This window comes from Apus apus, chromosome 5, assembly GCF_020740795.1.
Source record: "Apus apus isolate bApuApu2 chromosome 5, bApuApu2.pri.cur, whole genome shotgun sequence".
Lineage (NCBI taxonomy): Eukaryota > Metazoa > Chordata > Aves > Apodiformes > Apodidae > Apus > Apus apus.
In genome coordinates, this window is record NC_067286.1 from 9154266 (window position 1) to 9176037 (window position 21772).

The 21772-nt window shown below is 40.7% G+C and overlaps 2 protein-coding genes across 2 annotated transcripts in view; one reads left to right on the forward strand and one right to left on the reverse strand.

Annotated features, from left to right (window-relative positions):
• PPFIBP2 (PPFIA binding protein 2) overlaps positions 1-8871 on the forward strand; it is a 105133-nt gene extending 96262 nt beyond the window's left edge. Inside the window, exons 20-30 of the mRNA XM_051622221.1 lie at positions 341-479; positions 1091-1219; positions 1796-1946; positions 2116-2227; positions 2649-2737; positions 3635-3757; positions 4394-4519; positions 5361-5549; positions 5942-6112; positions 7651-7716; positions 8397-8871. Of these exons, the coding sequence (XP_051478181.1) occupies positions 341-479; positions 1091-1219; positions 1796-1946; positions 2116-2227; positions 2649-2737; positions 3635-3757; positions 4394-4519; positions 5361-5549; positions 5942-6112; positions 7651-7716; positions 8397-8468 (1367 nt within the window). The 3' untranslated portion in view covers positions 8469-8871. The remainder of the gene's footprint in view (positions 1-340; positions 480-1090; positions 1220-1795; positions 1947-2115; positions 2228-2648; positions 2738-3634; positions 3758-4393; positions 4520-5360; positions 5550-5941; positions 6113-7650; positions 7717-8396) is intronic.
• LOC127385944 (NADH-cytochrome b5 reductase 2) lies at positions 124-21027 on the reverse strand. The gene is made up of 10 exons (XM_051622220.1): positions 20959-21027; positions 20735-20884; positions 19907-19979; positions 18165-18271; positions 16999-17128; positions 15463-15546; positions 14840-14925; positions 13921-14020; positions 11959-12156; positions 124-470 (listed from the first exon to the last, which is right to left on the reverse strand). The coding sequence occupies exons 1-9, from the start codon at positions 20971-20973 to the stop codon at positions 11984-11986; spliced, it is 918 nt and encodes a 305-aa protein (XP_051478180.1). The 5' UTR covers positions 20974-21027; the 3' UTR covers positions 124-470; positions 11959-11983.
• Between the last annotated feature and the right edge of the window lie 745 nt (positions 21028-21772).

Sequence of the window (21772 nt, forward strand, 5' to 3'; positions counted from 1 at the left end):
TTGTGATGTCAGAATTATGGTATTAAGAATAGGCAAGACAAGAGTCTGGAAAGTCTACTTAAATTAAGACCTTAAATTAATTAAAATAATGTGTTTAAATACAAACTACAGAAATAACAATACTATTTTACCTAATGTTTTATTATTTTATTTTTTGTATCAAATGTACAGCTAGTATTTTTTTCACCTTCTGTGCATGTTTTGTTTTTTTTAATACAAGAACAATTTTATAGATACCTTTACATTTTTATTATGTTCTGCATTTAAACAGTAGTCTCCCAGATAACAGCTTTGTTAATAATGACTATAAAATGTGACTGTATTACTGTTCTTATCCCAGGAGAAACGGAGAATATGGATGGTACAGTAACCTCAGATGAGCTTTCACCTCTTTCTTCGGGAACAGATTCAGGTCCACAGTCTCCACTGTCTCCAGAAAACAGGAAGAGTCCAAAAGGGATCAGGAAAATCTGGGGAAAGTAAGGTCATTTTTTTTTTTTTAGTTTCACATTAAAGCATCTGGGCTGAGAATTAATTCTGTTCTCAGCAAAAGCTACGATGTTTACAGCAATACTAAAGTAAAATTCAGGAAAAGCAGAGCAAGGAGGTCTGTGACTGTACAGGTGTGCCTCTGTCTACACAAAGGTGTAGAAAAATGAATGGAAGTGTTCACAGCATCATGCTGTTGGGAGAAAGAATACACTCTCCTGTCCTAGAATGCAAACAGTTTCATTAGCTATGAAAACTTAAATAAGAGCAAGTTATTCATTACAGAAGCCATCAGGTAAAAAAGGAGAGAAAACAGAAGAAGCAAAAAGCAGGGGGACCAAGTTTCACTGTGTTCACTTCATCTGCTTCAGGACAGCAGACATTTACGAGTTTGGCCTCCAAGCTGCTCTGCAGAATGCTCTTCTTTCCTCAGTTAGGTCTAGACAGTTTGCTGGGAACTTCTTCAGCTACCACTTGAATTAAATGTTTGCGGTTTACAGGAAGATTAATACAACTTCTAGTTGTCATGATAGTTTCCATGTGAAACAAATGCTCTCTGTTGCAAGCTAACAGTGCTATCCTGGCATTCTTGTCTTGAAAGAATAAGAAGAACTCAGTCAGGCAACTTCCCTGCAGATGACCTGGGTCTGGCAGAGTTTCGAAGAGGGGGTCTCCGTGCAACAGCTGGGCCTCGCTTATCCAGATCAAAGGAAACCAAAGGCCAGAAAAGGTAATGAATGGTTCCTTCTTCACCTGGCACAGCATGCTGTAGAGTCTTGTAAATGTGCTGAACAGCCAGACCCTTCTCTTGTGAAACAAGAATTTCATAATGTACTTCATTACACATGGGATTCCACAACAACTGGAAAGAAATTTTTCTGGTAGAAAATGTATCCTGAGTAGCTCTCCTATCTGCACTCCTTCAGTTGCAGGCTGCAGCTATAGCTGTTGGGAGCGTCAAAAGTTTCACCTTGTTAAAGAACAAGCAAACTTACCAGCTCCTGTGGGAATATCTGCAAAGTGATAAGGATTCAGCAATTCCCTTTATTCCTCTTCTCAAACAGAAAATGGGAAATTCTTACTCACCCCCCCTTAACTGCTCACAAGTGGAGGATGGGCAGCCAGCTGACCAGGATACTGGTAGCACAGCATATCCTGCTGTAATGGCTGTTGGCTTTTAATACTGCACAGAACAAAGCACACTACTAGGTGTGCTGTAGCACTGCCTCTGGCACACACTGCCTGTTCTGGTAATATCCATCATTCTTTCCTTTAAGGTTTTTCAAACATTTCTTGTACTTTTCAGTGACTACAACGCTCCGTTTGCCCAGTGGAGCACTGAAAGAGTCTGTAACTGGCTTGAGGACTTTGGTCTTGGTCAGTACGTCATTTTTGCACGGCAGTGGGTGACTTCAGGCCATACTCTCTTAACTGCAACACCTCAGGACATGGAAAAGGTAATAGTCTGTTTCCCTCAAGCAACCATACATGTGGAGTCTGCACAACCAGGGCCCTTCAAAGAGCTGGCAGTTCTGACTTCCTGAAATACATGGTATCCTTTTTTGTATATACCTAATGAAATGAAAAGAGGCAGAGGCAAAGCAAACTATTTGTTAATTGTTGCAGGAAATGGGAATAAAGCATCCACTGCACAGGAAGAAACTGGTTTTGGCCATTAAATCAATAAATGCAAAGCAAGATGAGAAGTCTGCACAACTCGATCATATCTGGGTAACACGTAAGTGTTTTAACTGTCACAGAATTGATTGGAAAGGAATTTCCCCCACACCTATGAATGGGCTCCCTGATATATATTTACGCAGTTACTAAACATCTTTTTAAGATGTTGAAACACTAAGTTTCAACATAGTAAAATTTTCATAGAATTAAGATTTTTGTGTTGTTCTTGACATCCAAATACACAGCATGATCATCCCTCTCACAGTCTCGCACTGTAAATAAACTATCCCAGGGGTATTGTGGACAAAGCTGTTTGGTGGGAATTGCTTTTAGGTAAGAGGCTCTCCTCACCTTTGGAAAGGTGAATACGTAGAAGGAACTCCCTGGCTGCCTCAGGAGCAGCCAGCCCAGGCAAGAAGGGAGAAGGGCTTTGTTCTGGCTGATGGGGATATGGGCAGAGCGCTGTTCTGTGTCTGCAGGGTGGCTGGATGACATTGGTTTACCTCAGTACAAAGACCAGTTTCACGAATCCAGAGTTGATGGGAGAATGTTGCAGTACTTAACTGTGGTAAGATAAAATCCTTTTTCCTCTGTTTAACCAAATCTACTTCAGAATGAGCAAAGAATTTTAGAATTTTCCTTTGAATGTCAGTAGTTATTTTTTGCAAGACAGAAACAATAACCAATTTGTGTTGTCTAGTGCACACTTACTGTTCCTAAGGTACATGAAGTAAGTAAGAGGAGATGTTATAGCTAACTTCTGCAAAGTCTTCCTTTCCATACCATACGGCACATCACAGTTTAAGGTAAAATGACCTATTTTTGCAGCTTCTGGACTGCATTTTTCTCCACACCAGGTTAGCAACAATATTCAGTAAACTAAAGATAAGCAGCAAATCCAGTAATTTGTACAGCTCCAACCACATTAGCCTATGCACTACACTTAGCTACTTTTGAGTTTTTTACTGTTTCCTTGCCCAAGTTTGGACAATTAAGCATTTATTTTTGATAAACATGCAGTGAAAAAAAATGCCTAATTTAGCTGTTATCAAAAGTACATCTCTGTCTCCTCTGCTGGAGGAGCCTTTGTTTATAGGAGCATGGTCCCTGCTGTTCCATGGCCAGGTGTGTGTTGCCTGCCAGCTGCAGTGATCCTGCCCACAACAGGGTCTTAGCCAGTTCAGAAACATTCCAAATTTTTAAAACAATCCATGAGCCAGGATTTTACTTGAATAGGCTGCAAGATCTCTTTCATTTTTTAGCCTTCTCTTGATATGGTGCAGTTAAAAAAAAAACAACACAAAAACAAAAGCAAAAAAACAAAACAAAAACAACAAACAACCCCCAACCTTTTAAAAACTGGGGTTTATAAAAAACTACATCTCAAGCTTAAAATCTTTCTTCTGGGGAAAGTACCTGTTTTGGTATGTATTCTGTGCCACTTAACAGGCTCTCTCCTTTACAGAATGACCTTCTCTTTCTGAAAGTCACCAGTCAGCTGCATCATCTGAGTATTAAATGTGCCATTCACGTGCTGCATGTCAACAGCTTCAATCCCCACTGTCTACGCAGGAGACCAGTTGAGGAGGTAAAAAAGAATGTTTAATTAATTTAAACAAGCACTAATTGCCTGATTCCAGTCAAAGGGGATAGAAGGCTAGCAGTGTACAATGATACAATAGAATCACTGCTACTAGGGCATTGCAAGTAAAGCTGCAGTGATGCTGCTTTCCAGCTCTGGAATATAATGTATTCACTGATAACAAAAATCTATGCCACTTATTAGTTGAATCTCACGCACTTCTCTTTAGAAATTATATGAGAGAATGACTTGAAATGTTTTTTCTTTGCCTAATTTTTAACTCTTAAAAGCTGTTAAGGTTTCTGCCGTACTCGGTCAGCATAGCTTAGTATTAAAACCTGACAGTAATGCTGTTCTCAAAATGCTCTTTTTTTTTTTTTTTTCACACCCAGCATCTGTATCTCTGTTGTTATCCTACTGGATGCAATATATGGTGTCAGGTGCACTAGACTATGCCTTCCATCTCATCAGAGGGTGTTTGGAAGAGGCTCTGAACAGAAACAATACTTTAGAATCAGGGGAAAAAATGGAGCTCTTTGAGGAAGAGGAGGAATGATGTTTTTATCTGAACCGAGGAGACATCTCATGAACTTGCAGTGGCAATGCAGGCTGTGCTGTCATCATTTCTGGTTACTTTTACAGAATAACATTTCACCTTCTGAAGTGGTTCAGTGGTCCAATCACAGAGTGATGGAGTGGCTCCGATCAGTGGATCTGGCAGAATATGCACCAAACCTTCGAGGAAGTGGAGTGCATGGTGGCCTGATTGTAAGAATTCTTTTTAATGTTTTACTACATATCTATTAAAAATTGACAGACTGCAATAGAAAACTTTTTTTTTTTTATCTGGTGTTTATCAAACAGGAGGAAAAAAATTACTGACATTTGCAATATGACTGCATGATCCAGGCCTTCTGAAGTGCCTCTTTATCTGAACCATGCATCTTAATTTTACTAAGAAAAAGTAAAAAGCAAAAGCTGCACATTTTTTTTATATTCAAAGCTGAGCTGTGCATGAGTATTTAACAGCAGTACATTAAAATAAACTGTACTATGAGAAAGTTACATATTGCTAAGGTATCACCGAGTGTCTTTGAGTGGTTTGAATAGAATTCTGATCCCCACAGTAAGTAACTGTCCTGAACATGCAGCACTCTTGCCAGTAATGAGGAATGAAATTTTTTTAATTTGAAATGTTCAGAGCTATTTGCAACTTAGTGTTTGTTCTGAAATCCTGTGATCCTAGTGCCATACAACTTTTGCAAAAAGGAAATAGAAAATATTGTGCTAAGATTAAGTTTATTCTCTCAGCTACAGCAGCAGAGCGGAAAATTCCGAAAATGGAATTGTTCAATCCAGACAAATGTACGGTTTGATTATAAATATAATTATGTATTTGCCTGATCATGCTCAGCATTTCTTAGTGCCCACTTCTATGTATTTCCTATTCACACCCTGGTGAGGATCATTTTGCCAGAGTTACAAGTGGTCTAATGCAGATTGATGGCTTTGTGAGAATGAGAAGTCTCTCCGATAAGCACTCTAATGGTTTGCTATTGCAAAGATTTAGCCATATATAAAAAAAAAATACCCTGCTATTTTTTAATAGATTCTGGAACCTCGTTTTAATGGTGACACACTGGCAATGCTGCTGAATATTCCTCCTCAGAAGACCCTGCTGCGACGCCACCTAACAACGAATTTTAATGTGTTGATTGGACCGGGGGCACAACAAGAAAAAAGAGAAATAACTGAGTCAACAGCATACACAGCTCTGACCACCACTGCCAAAGTTCGGGTACGTACTGCTTTCAAAGAGGAAGTATTTCAGAATTTCAGCCTTCCTCTCCCCTGTCTTATAAAAATATAAGGGACAAACATGGGCAGGGAGAGTTCAGTAAAAGGAGTGTTACATTTTCCTTGGTTCTAGATACCAGAGCATTTCATTTGTATCTGTTCAAATCAGCTCCTGAAGTAAGCATGCAATCCCTTCTGTCTTGCCTTAGAAGGGACACTATCTCAATTTCTGTAAAATCAACTGTAACTCCTAATTGGAAAATAACTGAATGTATTTAGTTCAGAATCTGCATACTTTAAGGACTAGCATATAGCAGTAAATCAAAAAGACATTTTGTAATGTTTAAAGAGAAACTTATTTTTTCTTTAAAACTTGTTGACTTCTTTTTTTAGCCAAAGAAGCTTGGATTTTCACATTTTGGAAACTTGAGAAAAAAGAAATTTGATGAATCAACAGACTACATCTGCCCTATGGATACAAGCCCAGCTGCTACAAATGGTACTCAGAAAAACTATGGGGGATTCAAAGGACTTAGTCCACTCACTGATAAGGAACTGGATCAGGTGGGACAGACAGACTGATGCCATTCTCATCTCATCCCCTCCATGCATTCCAAAGCTTGCAAATAACCAAATGTTAGCCATATAACAAAGTACTTGCTACATCTGCATGAACTCATTGAGAAAGTACTGGCTATGGACACTGGAAAGAGTTCTATACTAAGAATGTCAGGTTATTTTTTTTTTAATCATCATCATAATAAATTCATCCATCTTCAAGCCCTTTTTCAGGAATGTAACACCTTTACACTACAAAGATCAATGTATTTTGACAGTTAAGGTGGAGGTTGCAGTAAACACAAGACTTGTACTTCTAGCTTTCATAATCTCAGTATGGCACACTACTTTTTTCGTTATGGGTGGTTTTTAATGTTATAAATTTATTTGGACTAATTTGTATAAAGCTATCAAGTTATCTATTAAAGTACAACTGGATTGTATATTTTTAACAGACATTAATCAAAAAATTCAACTGATTTTTTTTCTTTCAGTATGTACAGTGGGGAGTAGGTATGCTTAGTGTATGTGAAAACAATTCATCAGTAGTGAACAAGATTATCAATAAACCAATACTTAAATAATTTGCTTTTGTTCTGTAGTACTGAACTTGTGAATGAAACTGTGTCTAGACATCATACAAATTACAAAGACTAAAACCCATCACATTTTATTCAACTTTACTACTGTGTAAAGGGATGTAAACCCTGAAAAATGGAGCTCCTGGAAGCTTGTGTGAACTTTGGCAACACATGAGAGGCAGACAGGCAGCTGGGTTAAACTGTCCTGTCTCCAGTGACCTTAAGCAAGAGAAAACATTTTAAACCTAATAAGAGAATGGTCACAAAACTGAAAAGACTAACTGTGAAAGTAATTTTTTCATTTGCATGGTTTACTGCATCTAACATCTCATTTGTGTTCCTTATCTAACCATGGTCTTTTTCAATGTACACCTTAGCAAAAGAAGTACTGTTCCTAAGAATGGACAGTACCAAATCCTGACTATAGTTTAGTATGGATGTCCGCTTGCACAGTTGCAAGTGAACTTGAAGCCAACAGCTTGCACTAGTTATTCAAGCATTAAAAAAATACTGGATTTTGCTCTAGGAGGATGGTCTTTCAATTGAGCAAGACTGCTGAGCATGTGGTCATGCAGGGAAATCTTAATGCTCTGGAACTATTCATCTTTTTACATAAGAATAGGTGGGACTATATCATGAAGGACACTTGCCTGTGGAAGAAGACTACCAGAAGTATAATAAATATTACACCATCAGGAAAATGCTACTTTTCACTGATAATATCAGTTAAGCTGCTTCTTTTCTTGTGAGGATTTCAAAAGAAATTTCACAATTTGCTTAACTTTGATGGAATCAATCTTTCCTACTCAGGATTCACTCTTTTGTTAATGTGCAGAAATCTGAGCTTTTAAAACATACCACAGCTTCATTTGCCCAGGCACAGGGGCATCCCAAAGATGCATGTAGAGGGAATAAAATTTTACATGCTGTCTGATTTGAATTAAGTCCTGAATACTTTTACAGATGGAACATTCAGAAGGAACAGTAATGCAAATAGGGGCTCTTTCTCAAGGCATAAGCCATCTTACGGTACGTACTGATTTCACTCTTGTTTTAAAGTCACAAATGTATTCTGCTAGAATTTGGTGAAAGTTGCTCATTTGTTGGTGGTGCTAAAGTGGGTCACTATTCTTTTAAATACCTCTTTGTAGCCTGGTTGTGCATTCACAGTCATAGAACCTCCCTGCTTTTAAACTGCACTAGCAATTCAGTTTCATATAGGCCTATTTTAAGTCTTCATGAACTTTGCGATCACTTTGACCCAGTGACGCATATTAATTCCCTTAAACAAAAAACAATTCTTCAAGGATTTTTCAAGTAACCACCATTGAATGCCTCAGACAGCAGGTAAGTCCAGCGAAGAGGTACAGACTTCAAAATTTACAGGAGCTAGGAACTCCATGGAAAACAAACCAAAAATATCCCTGTGTTAATTCTGGACTCCATAGCAGCCACTTAAAAAAAATCATAAAGTTGACTGAAAGGTATGAGAAATTGCATAACATAGTGGAGTCACATGTGACACAAAAAGCATCTGAGAATTTTCTCAAGCAAATAATAGTTTACTTAAAGCTGCATTTGAGAAATTCCTTTTATTTCTATGTGGCTCTAACCCCCTCTGTTGCACATCTGATCTCACTGCAGTTGGATTTCTTTTAACTTAGGCCTCTAACTTAACGTGCTTGCTCATTCATGTTTTGTTTTTTCAGACCATGTTAAGCCAAGATGAAATGCTGAATGACAGCAGATTTTTAACACCTAACTTTGAAGACTGGAGATGATGTCTCAACACGACCAAGAACACTAATACCTCATGCCTGCCCAGAGGAGTGGCCAGGAGAAGCTTAACACTGTGGTGCAGAAGAGCTTTACCTCTTTTCTGCCAGTGAGCCTTGCCACGTAGCATTTAATATTGTCAGTGTAGCAATGCATGACAGGTAACTCTCCTCCACGCTGTTTTCCCTATTTCATAATGTCAAACAGGTGTTGAGAGAGAAGTGGCACTTGTAGCCAGAGTCTGGAAAGCCAAGATTGGCAACATGCTTTAACCTTTTATTCAGTCATCTTTTACATGCTATGTTTATGTACTGTCATATGAAAGATCTTTTGTAATTTTTTATTTTTATAATTAACTTGTAATGCAGGAATCATTAATATTCTGTAATGCCAAGTGGGCTAATTAGAGGCACCTAGAAATTCAGATGGATGCTGGAGTGCAGTGGTAATGGCTCACTGACTACTACTGCAGTCCTGCCAGAGACTGCTTCCCAAAAGGATTGTAATCTCTCATCCCTTGCAGTAGCACATGTCCTGCCCTCTTTTTTCTCGCAGTGCAGAATGGAAAAAATGGAACATAATACTGTCCATCAGGCCCTTGCTTTTATCAGGAGGATGACAACCAAGATTGCACATTCACGTATCAGCCTAAATCAAAAAGATGCTGAACAACTGCAGCAGGAAATACAACTTTGAGACTACTAGAAAGACTAATGGACTCAAAAGCTGATGATTCATTTAAAGTGATTTTTATCATATGATTTTTTTATATATGCAGTAAGATGGTCACAATCAAGAAGCAATCACAAAACTTACCTAATGTGTGGTTTTTAAGGATGGTGTTTGCTGGGCTCTGTAGGGTAAGTGCAACAGAATTTCATGCATGATCGATTGGTTGGTTTTAAATGACAGTTCTTTAACTAGAGCTATCAAATGGGCTCTTTCTGTACATTGACATTTTGGCTAAAAGGGCTAGTACTGACACATCTGCAAGCATCAGGATGCTCATAAGCTTTCTGAACAGCCAGAATGGTTCAGACAGCATTTTCTGAGCCCTGTACCTGGTTGGTGTGTAACAGTACAGGTTCTCGGGAAGACAAGGATGGTAATAAGCCTATACTCTCTGTAGTTACACCTAATTAAACATATGACTGTAAACAGCCCTGAGGACTGGAGACTGCAGTAGAAACACACTTGTAACTTTTGCATGAGAACTAATGATGAACTAAAAAATACTGCTGTTCACTTTCAGTTCTTTTAGTTCCAGCTATGAATAGATTTTCATAGAATGTTAACATAACTGCCCTGTGATGTGTAAAATGTGACTAAGGAGCATAACACAAAAATCATAAACAAATTTTTGTATCTTTAAAACACCTGACAAAATAGCTCTTTTGCTATTCTGCTGAGCTAGGCAGTACTGCAGCACTGTAACAGAAGGCAAGAAGGCCTCTCACTACTTACTTGAGGGGCTGTTTGAGGGTCAAAGTGTCTCCTTTACAGCAGCAATTCCTTGTGCCATCTGTTGGCACGCCTCTTGTGTATTAATAAGGTATTAACAGGATATCTCAGGAACTAGTGAAATGCCAGAAAAGAAATCTGCTCAGTTAAGAAAAGACTGGGTATGTGTATGGATGGTTTGCATTACTCTCTCCTTGCTGGCTGCAGGGCCTTGGTTTACCTGTTGATACAGCCTGAAGGTAGGTCATTCCCAGCCACAATGTTCCCCACTGAAGGGGAAGGCTCAGGTACTGCCCAGAGTCTGCAGCAAGGGCTCTTCAAGAGCTATTGGTGCCACTTCTCAAAGGTAACCTCCCCAAGTCCTCACTGTGTGACAGACACTGTGCTTCGTGGTCAGATTTTAGAAGGTAAACACTTAATTGTCTAAAATGGTAAAACTAAGGCAAATTTTTTTCAGTCACAGAACAATGAAATGATAATAAAAAATCCAAAGGAATGAGAAGTCAGTCTACACATCAGCAAACTGAAAATGCTAATAAAAGGTATTAAACATATCAGTCAAGTACATCCCTGATTTGGCAATGCAATCAACACTAGTGAACAGATCATGTACTACAGGCATTTAAAATACTTTGTTGGGCTAATCAGCCATCAGACTTATTACAGCACTACAAACAGGATAACCTGCTCCAGCAGAGGCAGCCTTGATAGCACTGGGATATTCCAAGCAGATTTTAAAATTTCTTTTGATGATGTATTTATAACTCTGTGTGTTGTGCTAACTTGGCTGTGAATAGGCAAACTACATTTCCCTTTTTTTAACATATATAGTAAGAAAACCTAATTAGCATAAGCATAAATGCTTCTTTTTTTTTTCCTAGAGTGTTAATTCTGAATGTTCCTCCATCGCTTACTGACTGTGGAATGATTCTAACACAAATATATGTGGTTGATCTCTCCTAAGGGACAGAATCAGTCTGAATCCCTGTGTCTTTCTTTGCATTATTGCTACAAATGTAGCCGAAGTACAAAAACCCTACGTCAATTTTTAACCACTAGATTCTTTTGGTTCTGCTTCAGAGTAATAAAAAGGGTAAACCTTCCTTAGCATCTGAAGAAACAAATCCTCTGACTTGGGGATTTGTCAGACCCTAGATCAAAAGCAGTATAAACTAATTCACAGAAATGAATGTGCAGATCATTTCTCCAGGCACTGAAGGCTAATAATTAAGTGCTGTGTGGTAAAAACAGTGAGATGAGGCATTAGCTGAGTTTGACTAACTTGGCATAGCTTCCATAGGAAGTAAGAAGACGTTTTCTCTTAAGCAAAGTCCTGAAACTGCAAGAAGAGCAAGAACTACACCTGGAGAATGACATGCAGAGGATGTAACATCACTGCTTAGTTCTGTCTGCACACACAGACCAGAGCTTCCATATACAGTTGTCATTGGTTGTTTAGCTAAAGCTGTCAGACAACAGCATGAAGTTATGTAATCCTCCTGAAACACTATCTCACTAATGAGAATTTCTGTTACAGTAATAAGCAATTTGCATGTCACCTAAATGCTGTTCAAACACTTTTCAATAGCATACTGTCACTTCTTGCTTAGTCCCTGGTAAACAGCTGTAAAACAACATTAATAAAAACAACCCAACAACTGTTATTTGTACCTGCCTTTCCCTGGATGCACTAAGTTACCTTAAAATACAGTCAAATAATCTTAGTCCAGTTTTATAGCCCTTCCCCAAATTCAATACCAGTGTTAACAAACAAGTGGTTTTATCTCTGTCCTGCCTTTCCAATTACACTTTTTTTCCCCCCAGAATTTACATTTCATACTAATTTCAAAGGTTAGACTAAGTTACTTCCACACATCTGAAGGTGATCTCTCAACCTCTCAGTCTTAAAACATGCAAAGGTACTTATGAAGCTGTACACCACAGAAGTTACACTAAGCAGTTAAAAAACACACGTACAGGCAAATACGGCAGTTGCATACTAGTTGTTCCCATAGGAAAATGAGCAGTACTTACAAAAAGGTATCAGATGCCATCAGTGTTAATAGGCAAATGTACTGCCCTTTGGATAGCCAAGTTTGTCCAGGTTGGGCTGACATGCAAACTGAATCATAGGTGGTGGCCCACACATGAGAATGAGCGTCTCGCTGCTGGGGCAAGGGAGGTGGGTTTTAATCATGTCTGCAGTGACGAAGCCAGAACTGTACTTCCAATCTGAAACAAAGAAATTAAAATATTAATTGGAATCTTTGTAGAGCCTTAAGCCTTTTTAAACTGTATATGCTGTTCTGATGAAGCAGCTGAAGAGTCAGCGAAGTTACCATCACTGCAAGCCAAGGGTTCAGTCTGTCACTGAGCTCAAACCTAGTGGTCCCCTTCGATAGAGACAACAAGCATGTGGATAACAAGGACCTGATTGCTAAGACACAAAAGTCTGAATAAATGAGAGATCTAAACGAAATTTGGTAGCAGGTAGGAATGGAGAGTAAATCAGCTTTTCCAGTGAGGGGAGATCACCCAGGGAGAGTTGTGCAGGGAGAGGTATTGAGACCTGTGCCATCCAACATACAAAAAAAAACCACTAGAAAAGAGATCGAGTGGGGAGGTGGCAAAGTTTGATGATGACAAAAGTTCCGCCATGTAGTTAAGTGACGAGAGAAAACAAAAATTAGAGGAAAGAAATGCTACATGATTTCAAGCAGTAATACTATTGAATTCATCTGCCATTTAAATGGAACCAAGTAGGAAACATAATCCTGCTGTCACATATAGAAATGTGTGCTTTATCCAGAGCAAGATACTGGGTTTATGAGAACAGAAGGCGGCAAAAGGTATATGAAATGTGGAGGAGTATTAGGAAAGGAAAAGAGAACATAACATTAAAAGCACAGAGTTTGCCTGTATCTTGACTACTGCTGTTCAGTTCTGATCTGCTCAGCTCAAAGAGGGATACAGCAGAGCTAGAAAACGTCGAGAGAACAAGGATAAGCAAAGGTGTGTAATCACAGCTCTGGGGGGAGTGCCAGCAACCTTCAGGATAGAAGAGATGGGGCAGCAGGGGTGACTGACAGATGTCTGTAAAATTAGAAATGGGAAGACAGTTGGTAGGCACCTATTCACACTCTCTTCCAACACAAGAATTAAAAGGCAAACGCAAGCCAGAGGAAGTAAATCTTCACAGAAAAGTGCTAATCCTGTGGAACCACTAAGAGACTGCCAGAAAGCTCACATGTGCTCCAAAGGAGACATAGGACATTCACACAAAAGTGGTCTGCTGAGGGTTACTCTATCTGTAGAGACACATTTGGTTCAGAACTGAAAAATATTAGACTGGAAGGGCATCAAGGCTGGCTGATTTCTCTGGCCCATCTACTCATGGCTATTGCTGACAACACATAAAGAACTTTGATCTGACTCAGTTTGGCTCTTATGTCTGTTAAAAGCTCAGATCACTTGAATCACACACATACTCAAGTTTCAAAGGAGATTCAGTAAAGTTCAACCTCTCCCTCCTTTTCCAATTCTGTGCTACACCAGCCTACAGTTATTGCCTTAGTCTATACTATGGCAGCTCTGTTCTACCAGAATCTAATCTAGAGCAGCTGCAAACAAGGCTGTGTGTGTACTACTGACAGGTATTAAGCAATTTAATGCCAATAACATGCTAACGTAACCTGACTGAGGAGATACAGGCCAAAACAGAAATGCACTTTTTGTTGAAAAGTCCCAAAAACTGGCACATGTAAACATCTTCCAAATAACATGTCTGACCCAACAGGAGTTAATTATTAGTAGACACTTTTTAAGGCCCACTTGGCTTAGTTCACTTTTCAAAACAGGTGTTGTAGTAAGGCCTGTTTCTGAGGGGTTGGGGAATGTCCGTTGCTTAAAAGTGCAAGACAGGAAGACTTGAACAAGTGTAAAACTGCTTGTTGCAGTGATGAGCAAAGGCACTTCCAGTGTGTACCAGCAGCCTACCTTGTGGAGGTCTGTCCAGTGTGTACCACAGTGTGAACTGCTCAGGATGCTTCTTAGCAATGTCTTCTAGCTCAGCTCTCAGCAATATATCTTTTTCTGTCTGAAAAATGAGACAGATGCTTAGCTACAAACCAGCTCAAGGTGCCCTCTTATGTGAGCCCATCTGGCATTCAACAAATGCAATGGTAACTCATTCAGACCAAGAAAGTAATTTTCCCCCTTACATGGCAAGCTATGATCATTATAGGCTTCTGTAAATTCAGATTGAGAACAACCAAGTATGAGGCTTAACAGCCATCTAAAGTGTCTTAAAGATGGCAATTTGAACAACTTTTAAATCCAGACTAAAATCACAATTACTGGATTTGTCTCTGACCCTGGCAAATGCAGCCCTGTCCCAGCGTGGTGATGAAAGTTAACTGTAGAACCAGATTAACAGAAGAAAATCCTGTTTCCCTGAAATTAGTGGAGGAGAAAATGAGTAGAGGGATAAGGATCTACTAACACTATTTATTCCCTAATACAGGAATTAGGGAGTGTAAGTGAAACTACAAGTAGTTTCAACAAATAAAAGAAGATCATGGGAACTATGACAGCACCACACAGTAATTATAACAGGCCTTATGAATAATGTGTTTTATTCAGTTTCTCCTTCTTAAATAATTTTAACCCAAGACAGTAGATTAAGAACTTACAAAATAACAATTTCCTGCTCCACCTATAGTGATGTGCTACCTCAGACAGTTATTTTCTCATAAACGGTTGGGTGAAAATACAAATCCAAAGACACTGGCAGAGTATGAAACATGCAGGGCAGTGTTTTCTCCAGGGGCCAATGTCCTGTAAGTTTAAAAAGCTCACAGGTCAGCCAAAAAAGAAGGCTATTAAAGAAGGAAAATAGGTGAATCAGTTTACTCACCTGATTAGCAAAAAGGAGGTAACATTTTGTGGAATCCTTAGGATCACTTGTGATCTGACGAATCAGCTGCAACATAGGAGTTATTCCTGATAAAAAGCAAAGTGGTTAAAAAACAGGTATGTATTTCAACCTACATAAGGCTGCAGTTTCAATATTAATGCTGCCCTCCTTCTGCCTTCAGCAGGAGCTCAGTTTGCTCAGGGCTACATACCTCAGAATTTCCAATCCATGCCAAATGCAGACTTGGGAGTTTCTATTACTACAAATCATTTCAGAACAAAACCAAACCTACAATACTTGTATCTGGGGCTTTCCTCTTCAGCATTCTCTATCACATACAGGAATTTTAGCCTTGAGACATTCCCCTAAAATATTTTTTGTCTTTGAGACTGAAGATCAGGGAGATGAAGTGCCTCCTCTGAGGGCACACAGTAAATCAAGATTAAAACTCTGAAGGTACTAACTCCCAGGACTCAGCTCAAGATACAAGAAAGCCTGTGTCACCAAGCACTCTGAGAAGAAATACAGATGGAAGTGCCCTGCTACTAAAGTACTGTTTGACACTCCTCACACATATCCATAAAGACTCCTCTCAACATTCTGTATGATCAAAGTAGTTTTACCTGTTCCTCCAGCTATCATCCCAAGATGCTTTGCAAACTTTTTCTCTGCTTCAGACTTCTTATGAGGCTTGATAAGAAAGGTACCTAGAAGAAACATTCAAAACCTATAGGTACATTAACTTCTAAACAAACACAGACACAACTTCCATGGGAATAAATTACTACAGCCTTCTTATTAATTGGGACAGATCTTCTGGAAATGCTAAAAGGACTCAGCACAGCACTGAGCACTAAAAGTAAAAACTTCTTTGTCTCTGTAAACTCCGATCCTAGCTTTGAAAAAGTGATTTACTCCTTCCCTATTACACAACATAATTTATAATAAACTCAAGGATTCCCACAAACACAACTCAGCAACTGTGAATGTTAGTGGTAGCTACAGGTAACCACAGCTCCTATTACAGAGAAGCAGTTTTCTTATGCTGTCTTCATCATCCTCACTCATACCACGGGTCTAACCATTTGTGCATGTCCACAGCCAATGGAATTGTATTAAACCAGAATCAAGTAAAAACCCCTGCAAAGATCAGAATCAGGAATGCTGGGAGTCTCGCATACTTTTATCATCAAATACTTTATTATTGTAAATAATTTCCAGTTAATGAGATCCCCATGACACTTTCAGTCAGCTAGGTGATTACCTTCTGGTATTCTGTGATGAGAAGACCTTGCCAATTTCTGCTCTACACCTGGCCATACCACTGTTTCAGAACTGTCAGAAAACCAGACAGTTTGTAATTGAGTTAATCTCCAAGAGCCAAGCCAAGTGAAAAGCCCATTAAAAGTATCCTCTATGAAAAGCACTTAACATATTCCATTCATCTGTTAAGAGCTCTGTAACTAGGAACAAGCTTTCCTAGCTACCTTCATAGCAGGCAGAGCAGAAAGGAACAATGGTAAAACATGCACCACTCATTTCCTCTGAGATATAACAGATTCATCAGGATATTACTTATCATAAAAGGTCATGATCCAGAGACGTGCTAATCTCTTATCCTCTGAAGTACAAGCCAAGTGCAGTGTCACTCTCAGGCCCGATCAGTGCAAAATCTTTCACTTGCATCTTGAAAGGGGATTACTTCTCTGAACTTATTTCCTCCCAGTCAACTCAGACCTGGTTTAATCATGAAGTGGAGCTGGCTCTCAGTCAGCAGGCAATTCAGTAACAACACTGAGATCCTCAAAGGGTCTTTTAGGCCACAACCTCCCTTGTTAAAGAAGCATCTGGAACATCTCTCTCCAGCTGTATAGCTGAGCTACTATTTCTCAGTAATAAAATGTGATAGCCATTTTTCCAGATTTATTTATATGGTCCCAGGACTGAGACAATATCCAGCTATTCCTCACACAAAGTGAAAAGTTCTCTTTCCCATCATATCAACCCTGATGGGCTCTTGGTCAAGATCAGGAAATGCGAATTTTCTCTTTTCCATTTTTTAAAAGATTCTCTAAAAAGTTGTAAAAGTTTTATAAAACACCTCTGAAAGAAACAATACAAATTCATCCCTTTACTCTCCCACATTTATGTCACAGTACCTGCCCCCTTATAGACAAGGAGCCCATTTGGCCCTCTGAAGTCAATAATGTCTCCAATCTTCATGTTATCAAGGTACTGCGACATCTTCCCACCTTCTGGAAACTTGGGATTGACATTTTTGTGGTAAACCTGTAAAAACACTAAGTTGTATGATACCAACCACTAGCTTTCCTGCAGACAGTACTACAAAGTGTAGAACACAATATTGCAGGTCTGAAATTGAGCTTCTGAGAAAGAAATGGAAACAATTCTTTGCTCCCAGTTATCTGTTGTGCCTTGCAACAGGAACCAGCCCAATAAGCAAAATACTCTCTCCTGCACACATTCCTATGCTCTCTGCAAACAGCCAGGCTAATAAGAATAGGTGGCAGGCAGATTATGTACTGATGCCCTCATTCCACTATTGCTCCAGCAAGAGCCTTATGTTACCCTGTTTTTGTAACTGCTTCTTCTGAAAACAGCATTGCTGCACCTTTTAAAGACTTTCCCAGAGACTTCAGCCACATGACAGCTTTTTCACCTTTCAAAGCATTTAATAAATATTAAGCAGTTAGTAACAAATCACCATACTCGGGAAGAACAAAGTATGAAAAAAAAAGCTCAGATTTTTACCTAAGGACAAACTCTATCACAGAAAAGGATTAGAAAACCCAGAAGTCCTAGGATCAAATAATCCTGTATTCCCTAGCTTAAAGGATTTCCCTTGTTTCTATATCCCCATCCTCTTAATCAACAAACACATTAGCACAACTTCTGACACCTACAGATGTATAACTGCAATCTCTGTAGTGTCACCCAAGACAGCAGGTTCTTACTGACTTGTTTCCAACTTACAACTATTAGCAGTAAATACTAGTAGCAGTAGAGGCAGACTGAGGGAGAGTGGCTGCTATTTGTACATTGCCAAATAAAAGATACCAGGCAAGTTCCTGCAGTACTGCCAGGGAAGTGATTCCCTTCTCCACCTTCCCTACCTCTGCTGTCCCTCAATGACATACAGCAGATACACAGGATACAACTTAACTATCCAAGGATAATATTAAATGAGTTTTTTGCCATGCAGTCATCCTATTTGAAAGGAGCTAAACCAAAATAAGCTCTGTAATTCACTAAAATGAAGTACTTACTTCCAGTTAGTGATTTATTAAAGGAAACCAAAATTTACCTTGATAATTAAATCAACATAACCCTTTGTCTCATCACTGGAAACTGGGGTATAGGCTCGAATCACCAGATTGCCATCAATTTTTGCAGAAAGGTAAACATGCTGGCCTAGGGAGAAAGAATTACAATCTGATTATTTATTCTTTCACCCTCAGTTTCAAATTTTTCTTGTGCTTGGAGGACAAGACAAGAGAGAAAAAGCAGGCATTGCAACCCATTAAACACAAGCATTGATAAAATCTTGACCATATAAATGCTGTCTAAAACATCTAGTCTCTTCTTTCAGCAAAAGTTTCTGGAGCACAGGGTAACTGAGGAAAGCCAGTACATTACAGAATCGAGGACAAGATACTATGAAAACAGGAAATTTATACTAAAATGGTAAAATAGAAAAGTTGTTGCTCATTCAAAAGTGCTCTCGATATCTTGGGTTCTACTGTTCTCATATTCATTAATGAAATGAAAGGATACACCAGTTCACGCAGGCAAAGAAGGAAATACACACTGCAGTTTAATAGCAGCAATCTCTCAGAGCAAACCATGTAACACCATGGCTTCCACAGCATTGGACTCTGCTGTCCAGAGAGAGCTCCCTGCCCAACTAATGCTCCAAGAGGCAGACTCAAAAAGGCACCTGTTTCTGCTGATTAAAGAAATTAAACTTCTCAACCAGACAGCACTAACCTGGAAAACATGGAAAACACAAAGCAGGCACAATGCTGGCAGAAAACTTTTCATTTTTAGCAAAATCATCCTGGTGATAACCAGAAGCAGAAGGCAGGAATCTCCCAGGAAGTAATCAGTTCCATGTAGTTTCAGGATTGTATTCCTTAATTCTTAAGTCTGGATAAACACAAGCACTGCAGGGCATATCTCCACTTATTTGTCCAGTTTATGTGGACAGTTCAATACACGTTCCCATATAAGCCAGAAGAGAATTCTGAGAAAGACTGCTGCCCTTGTCAAAGCAGCATGCAAGGACATGCTCACAGCGTGGAACAGGAAAAGCCCTGACACTTGCCATACAGCAAGAGAAACTGCAAAACACAGCACAGCACAAACCAGGGCCACATCTGCAGATAAGAAAGGGATCTTTCCCCTGTGTAGATTATCATTAATTCAAGGTCCAAGGTTCATGCCATCAGTTTTGCAGGGTACAGGAAAGAAGACTGCCAATCCTAGTCTGAATTGCACTGCATGCTACAGAAAGCAAGATAAACTTGTACACATATGTATGCATGCACAGAAAACACTCTGAATATTGTAGTACCTTCTATATACAGTAGTTGTATTTTCCCCTTTGTTCTGCACAGAATAGTTACAAGCTTCCCAGGTAGAAGAGTTCTCTTTCTCATCTACAAGCGCAACCATATTCATCAAAACCATGAGATAAGTTAACAATAAACTGAGGGCATCAGATGGGAGTAGAATGCAAGTACGGAATATGAAAAAGCTTTGACAGATACCATTCCTGCTTATATTCTGACTGGTGAGGAATTTCATACAGACTCAGTTCAGTTTCACTGTTCTTTCTAAACTAACACAAGCAGAACAAAGCACACCCAAAAAATCAGAAATACACCCCTTTAGGAAATCTGACATTTCTCTCTGACATTGCAGCACTGAGATGCAGACTTTAACTCCCTGCTTTGCTACGTATTGAATTCCTAGTCAGAGGCACTATGGGTACAGCTGTAAATCTTAACAACAGAATACACATAATGAAGCGTCTTCAGCACTTACCTACAGGTAATCCTAATACATGATCTGGTGAAGGTAGCCCAAACCGGAATTTCTTGGTATCATGGCTGATTTCCTAACAATCCAAGCAAAATCAGGAGGTCAACATCCCCAGTGCTTTGAATTTCAAACTCTAGTCAACATGATATAGCTTTAGTAACTCTGTTCCTTGTTAGCACGCATACTAAATGGTAGGAAGGGAAGTAAAAATGGCTTTCAGAAGTAAACTTTTAACAGACCAGAAGTTTTATAAGGAAAGCCTTTTCCTCTTTAGTTCCACATGGAGTGACATTTGTCCGTGCAATCCCTACAGCACCTTTGCACAGAAAGTCTGGAACCCTCTATTGCCCAAGGCCAGTGAGCACATTTCATAATTTGTGGCCAAAGATCAGGCAAGACATGACACGCAGAGAAGCACAAGCTGTGGGGGTTACTTCTCACTGATGCACAACAGACACAAATCACGGGAGAAATACAGCTCTAAACGAGGATTTAAACATGTAAGAAGACAGTCCACCTTCCCCTTGAAACAACTGTAAACTCATGGGGTAGGCACGAACAGAAGAACCCTGCTCTACCCTGGGGAAACACTGCAGCGTGGCAGAGGGGGTCAGAGCCGCCCTCGAGGGCTCTGCGCACTCCTCTGGCCCCGAAGCCCGGGGCAGCTCAGGAACAACCACCCCTCAGGCTCCCCCGGCCAAGGGACCAACCACCCCCGCCAAAGGGCCCCCGTCCGTCCCGGCCGAGGGGCAGCGAAGAGGCAGGCACAGTCTCCCCACGGAGCCAGGACGAGGGTTTAAACACGCGAGTCCGCCCCGGGCGCTCGGTCACCTTTTTGTCCACCAGCTGCAGCGGGTATTTAGCCAGTGGGTCCTGCAAGGTAACGAGGCCGCCCGCCCTGCGCCCCGTCCCTCTGAGCAGCAGCAGCAGCAGGGCAGATGCAGCGACCACCACCACGGCGATGGCCACGGGGGCACCACCCTGCGAGGAGAAGGGCAGGCGGTCAGAGGAGCACCCGGCCCCACCCCAGGGCCGCCCCCCTCCCGGCCCCTCACCGCAAGCCCCTCCATGGCAGCCGCCCGCAGCTCCGCGCCGAGCAGCCCCCGCGCTCTGCCCGCCCCGCCCCGCCCGCCGCAGCGCGGCCACGCCCGCCGCGTCCCGCCCCCGGCTGCTCAGCCGCGGGCCCGGGGGCAGCGCCGCACGACGCGTGTCCCGCCTGCCCGAAACCCCGCTCCTCTCACACAGCCCCAGCTGCAGCAGGTTCCCCGAGGAGGCGAATTCGCGGGTGAAGTGTCGGTTTTGTAAGGCTAACGCACGTGTAGGGGCTTATCAGCACTTCACGTGGCCCGCACGCAGATCTCGCGGGCAGAGAGGGCTGCGGGACCTGCTCCCCGAGATGGAACCCCATCACTTACAGGGCAGGCCCCTACAGCAACCAGACCGGCCAGCAGGAATCAGGAGGGTAACACCTGCCACAAAACCCAGTTACCAACAGCGGGCAGTCAATGGCTATAGTCCTTCCTCCCCTGCATTTCTCATTCTTTTCATGTTCAGCAACAGAAAACAGCGATGCAGGAGGTCTAATCGAGTTTGCCTCAGTCTGTCCTGTCAAATAACAAGGTTCAGGTCCCCTAGGCAGAAAATAGAGCTTTGCAAAGTAGAATTATGAACTGAGAATTCACAGAGGTAATGCCATTGAGTCAGAGATGGACAGTATTTTAACACCTCTTGTCAGGCTACATAGCCAGAACCAAAACAGAACTTCAGACAATTGCTTCCTCTCCTGTACTACTGCCAGGCACGCTGTAACAATGCACTTACACTTTCTGCTTCCTGATTAAGATCTCCCCTTGCCAGCAAAAGTTAAAT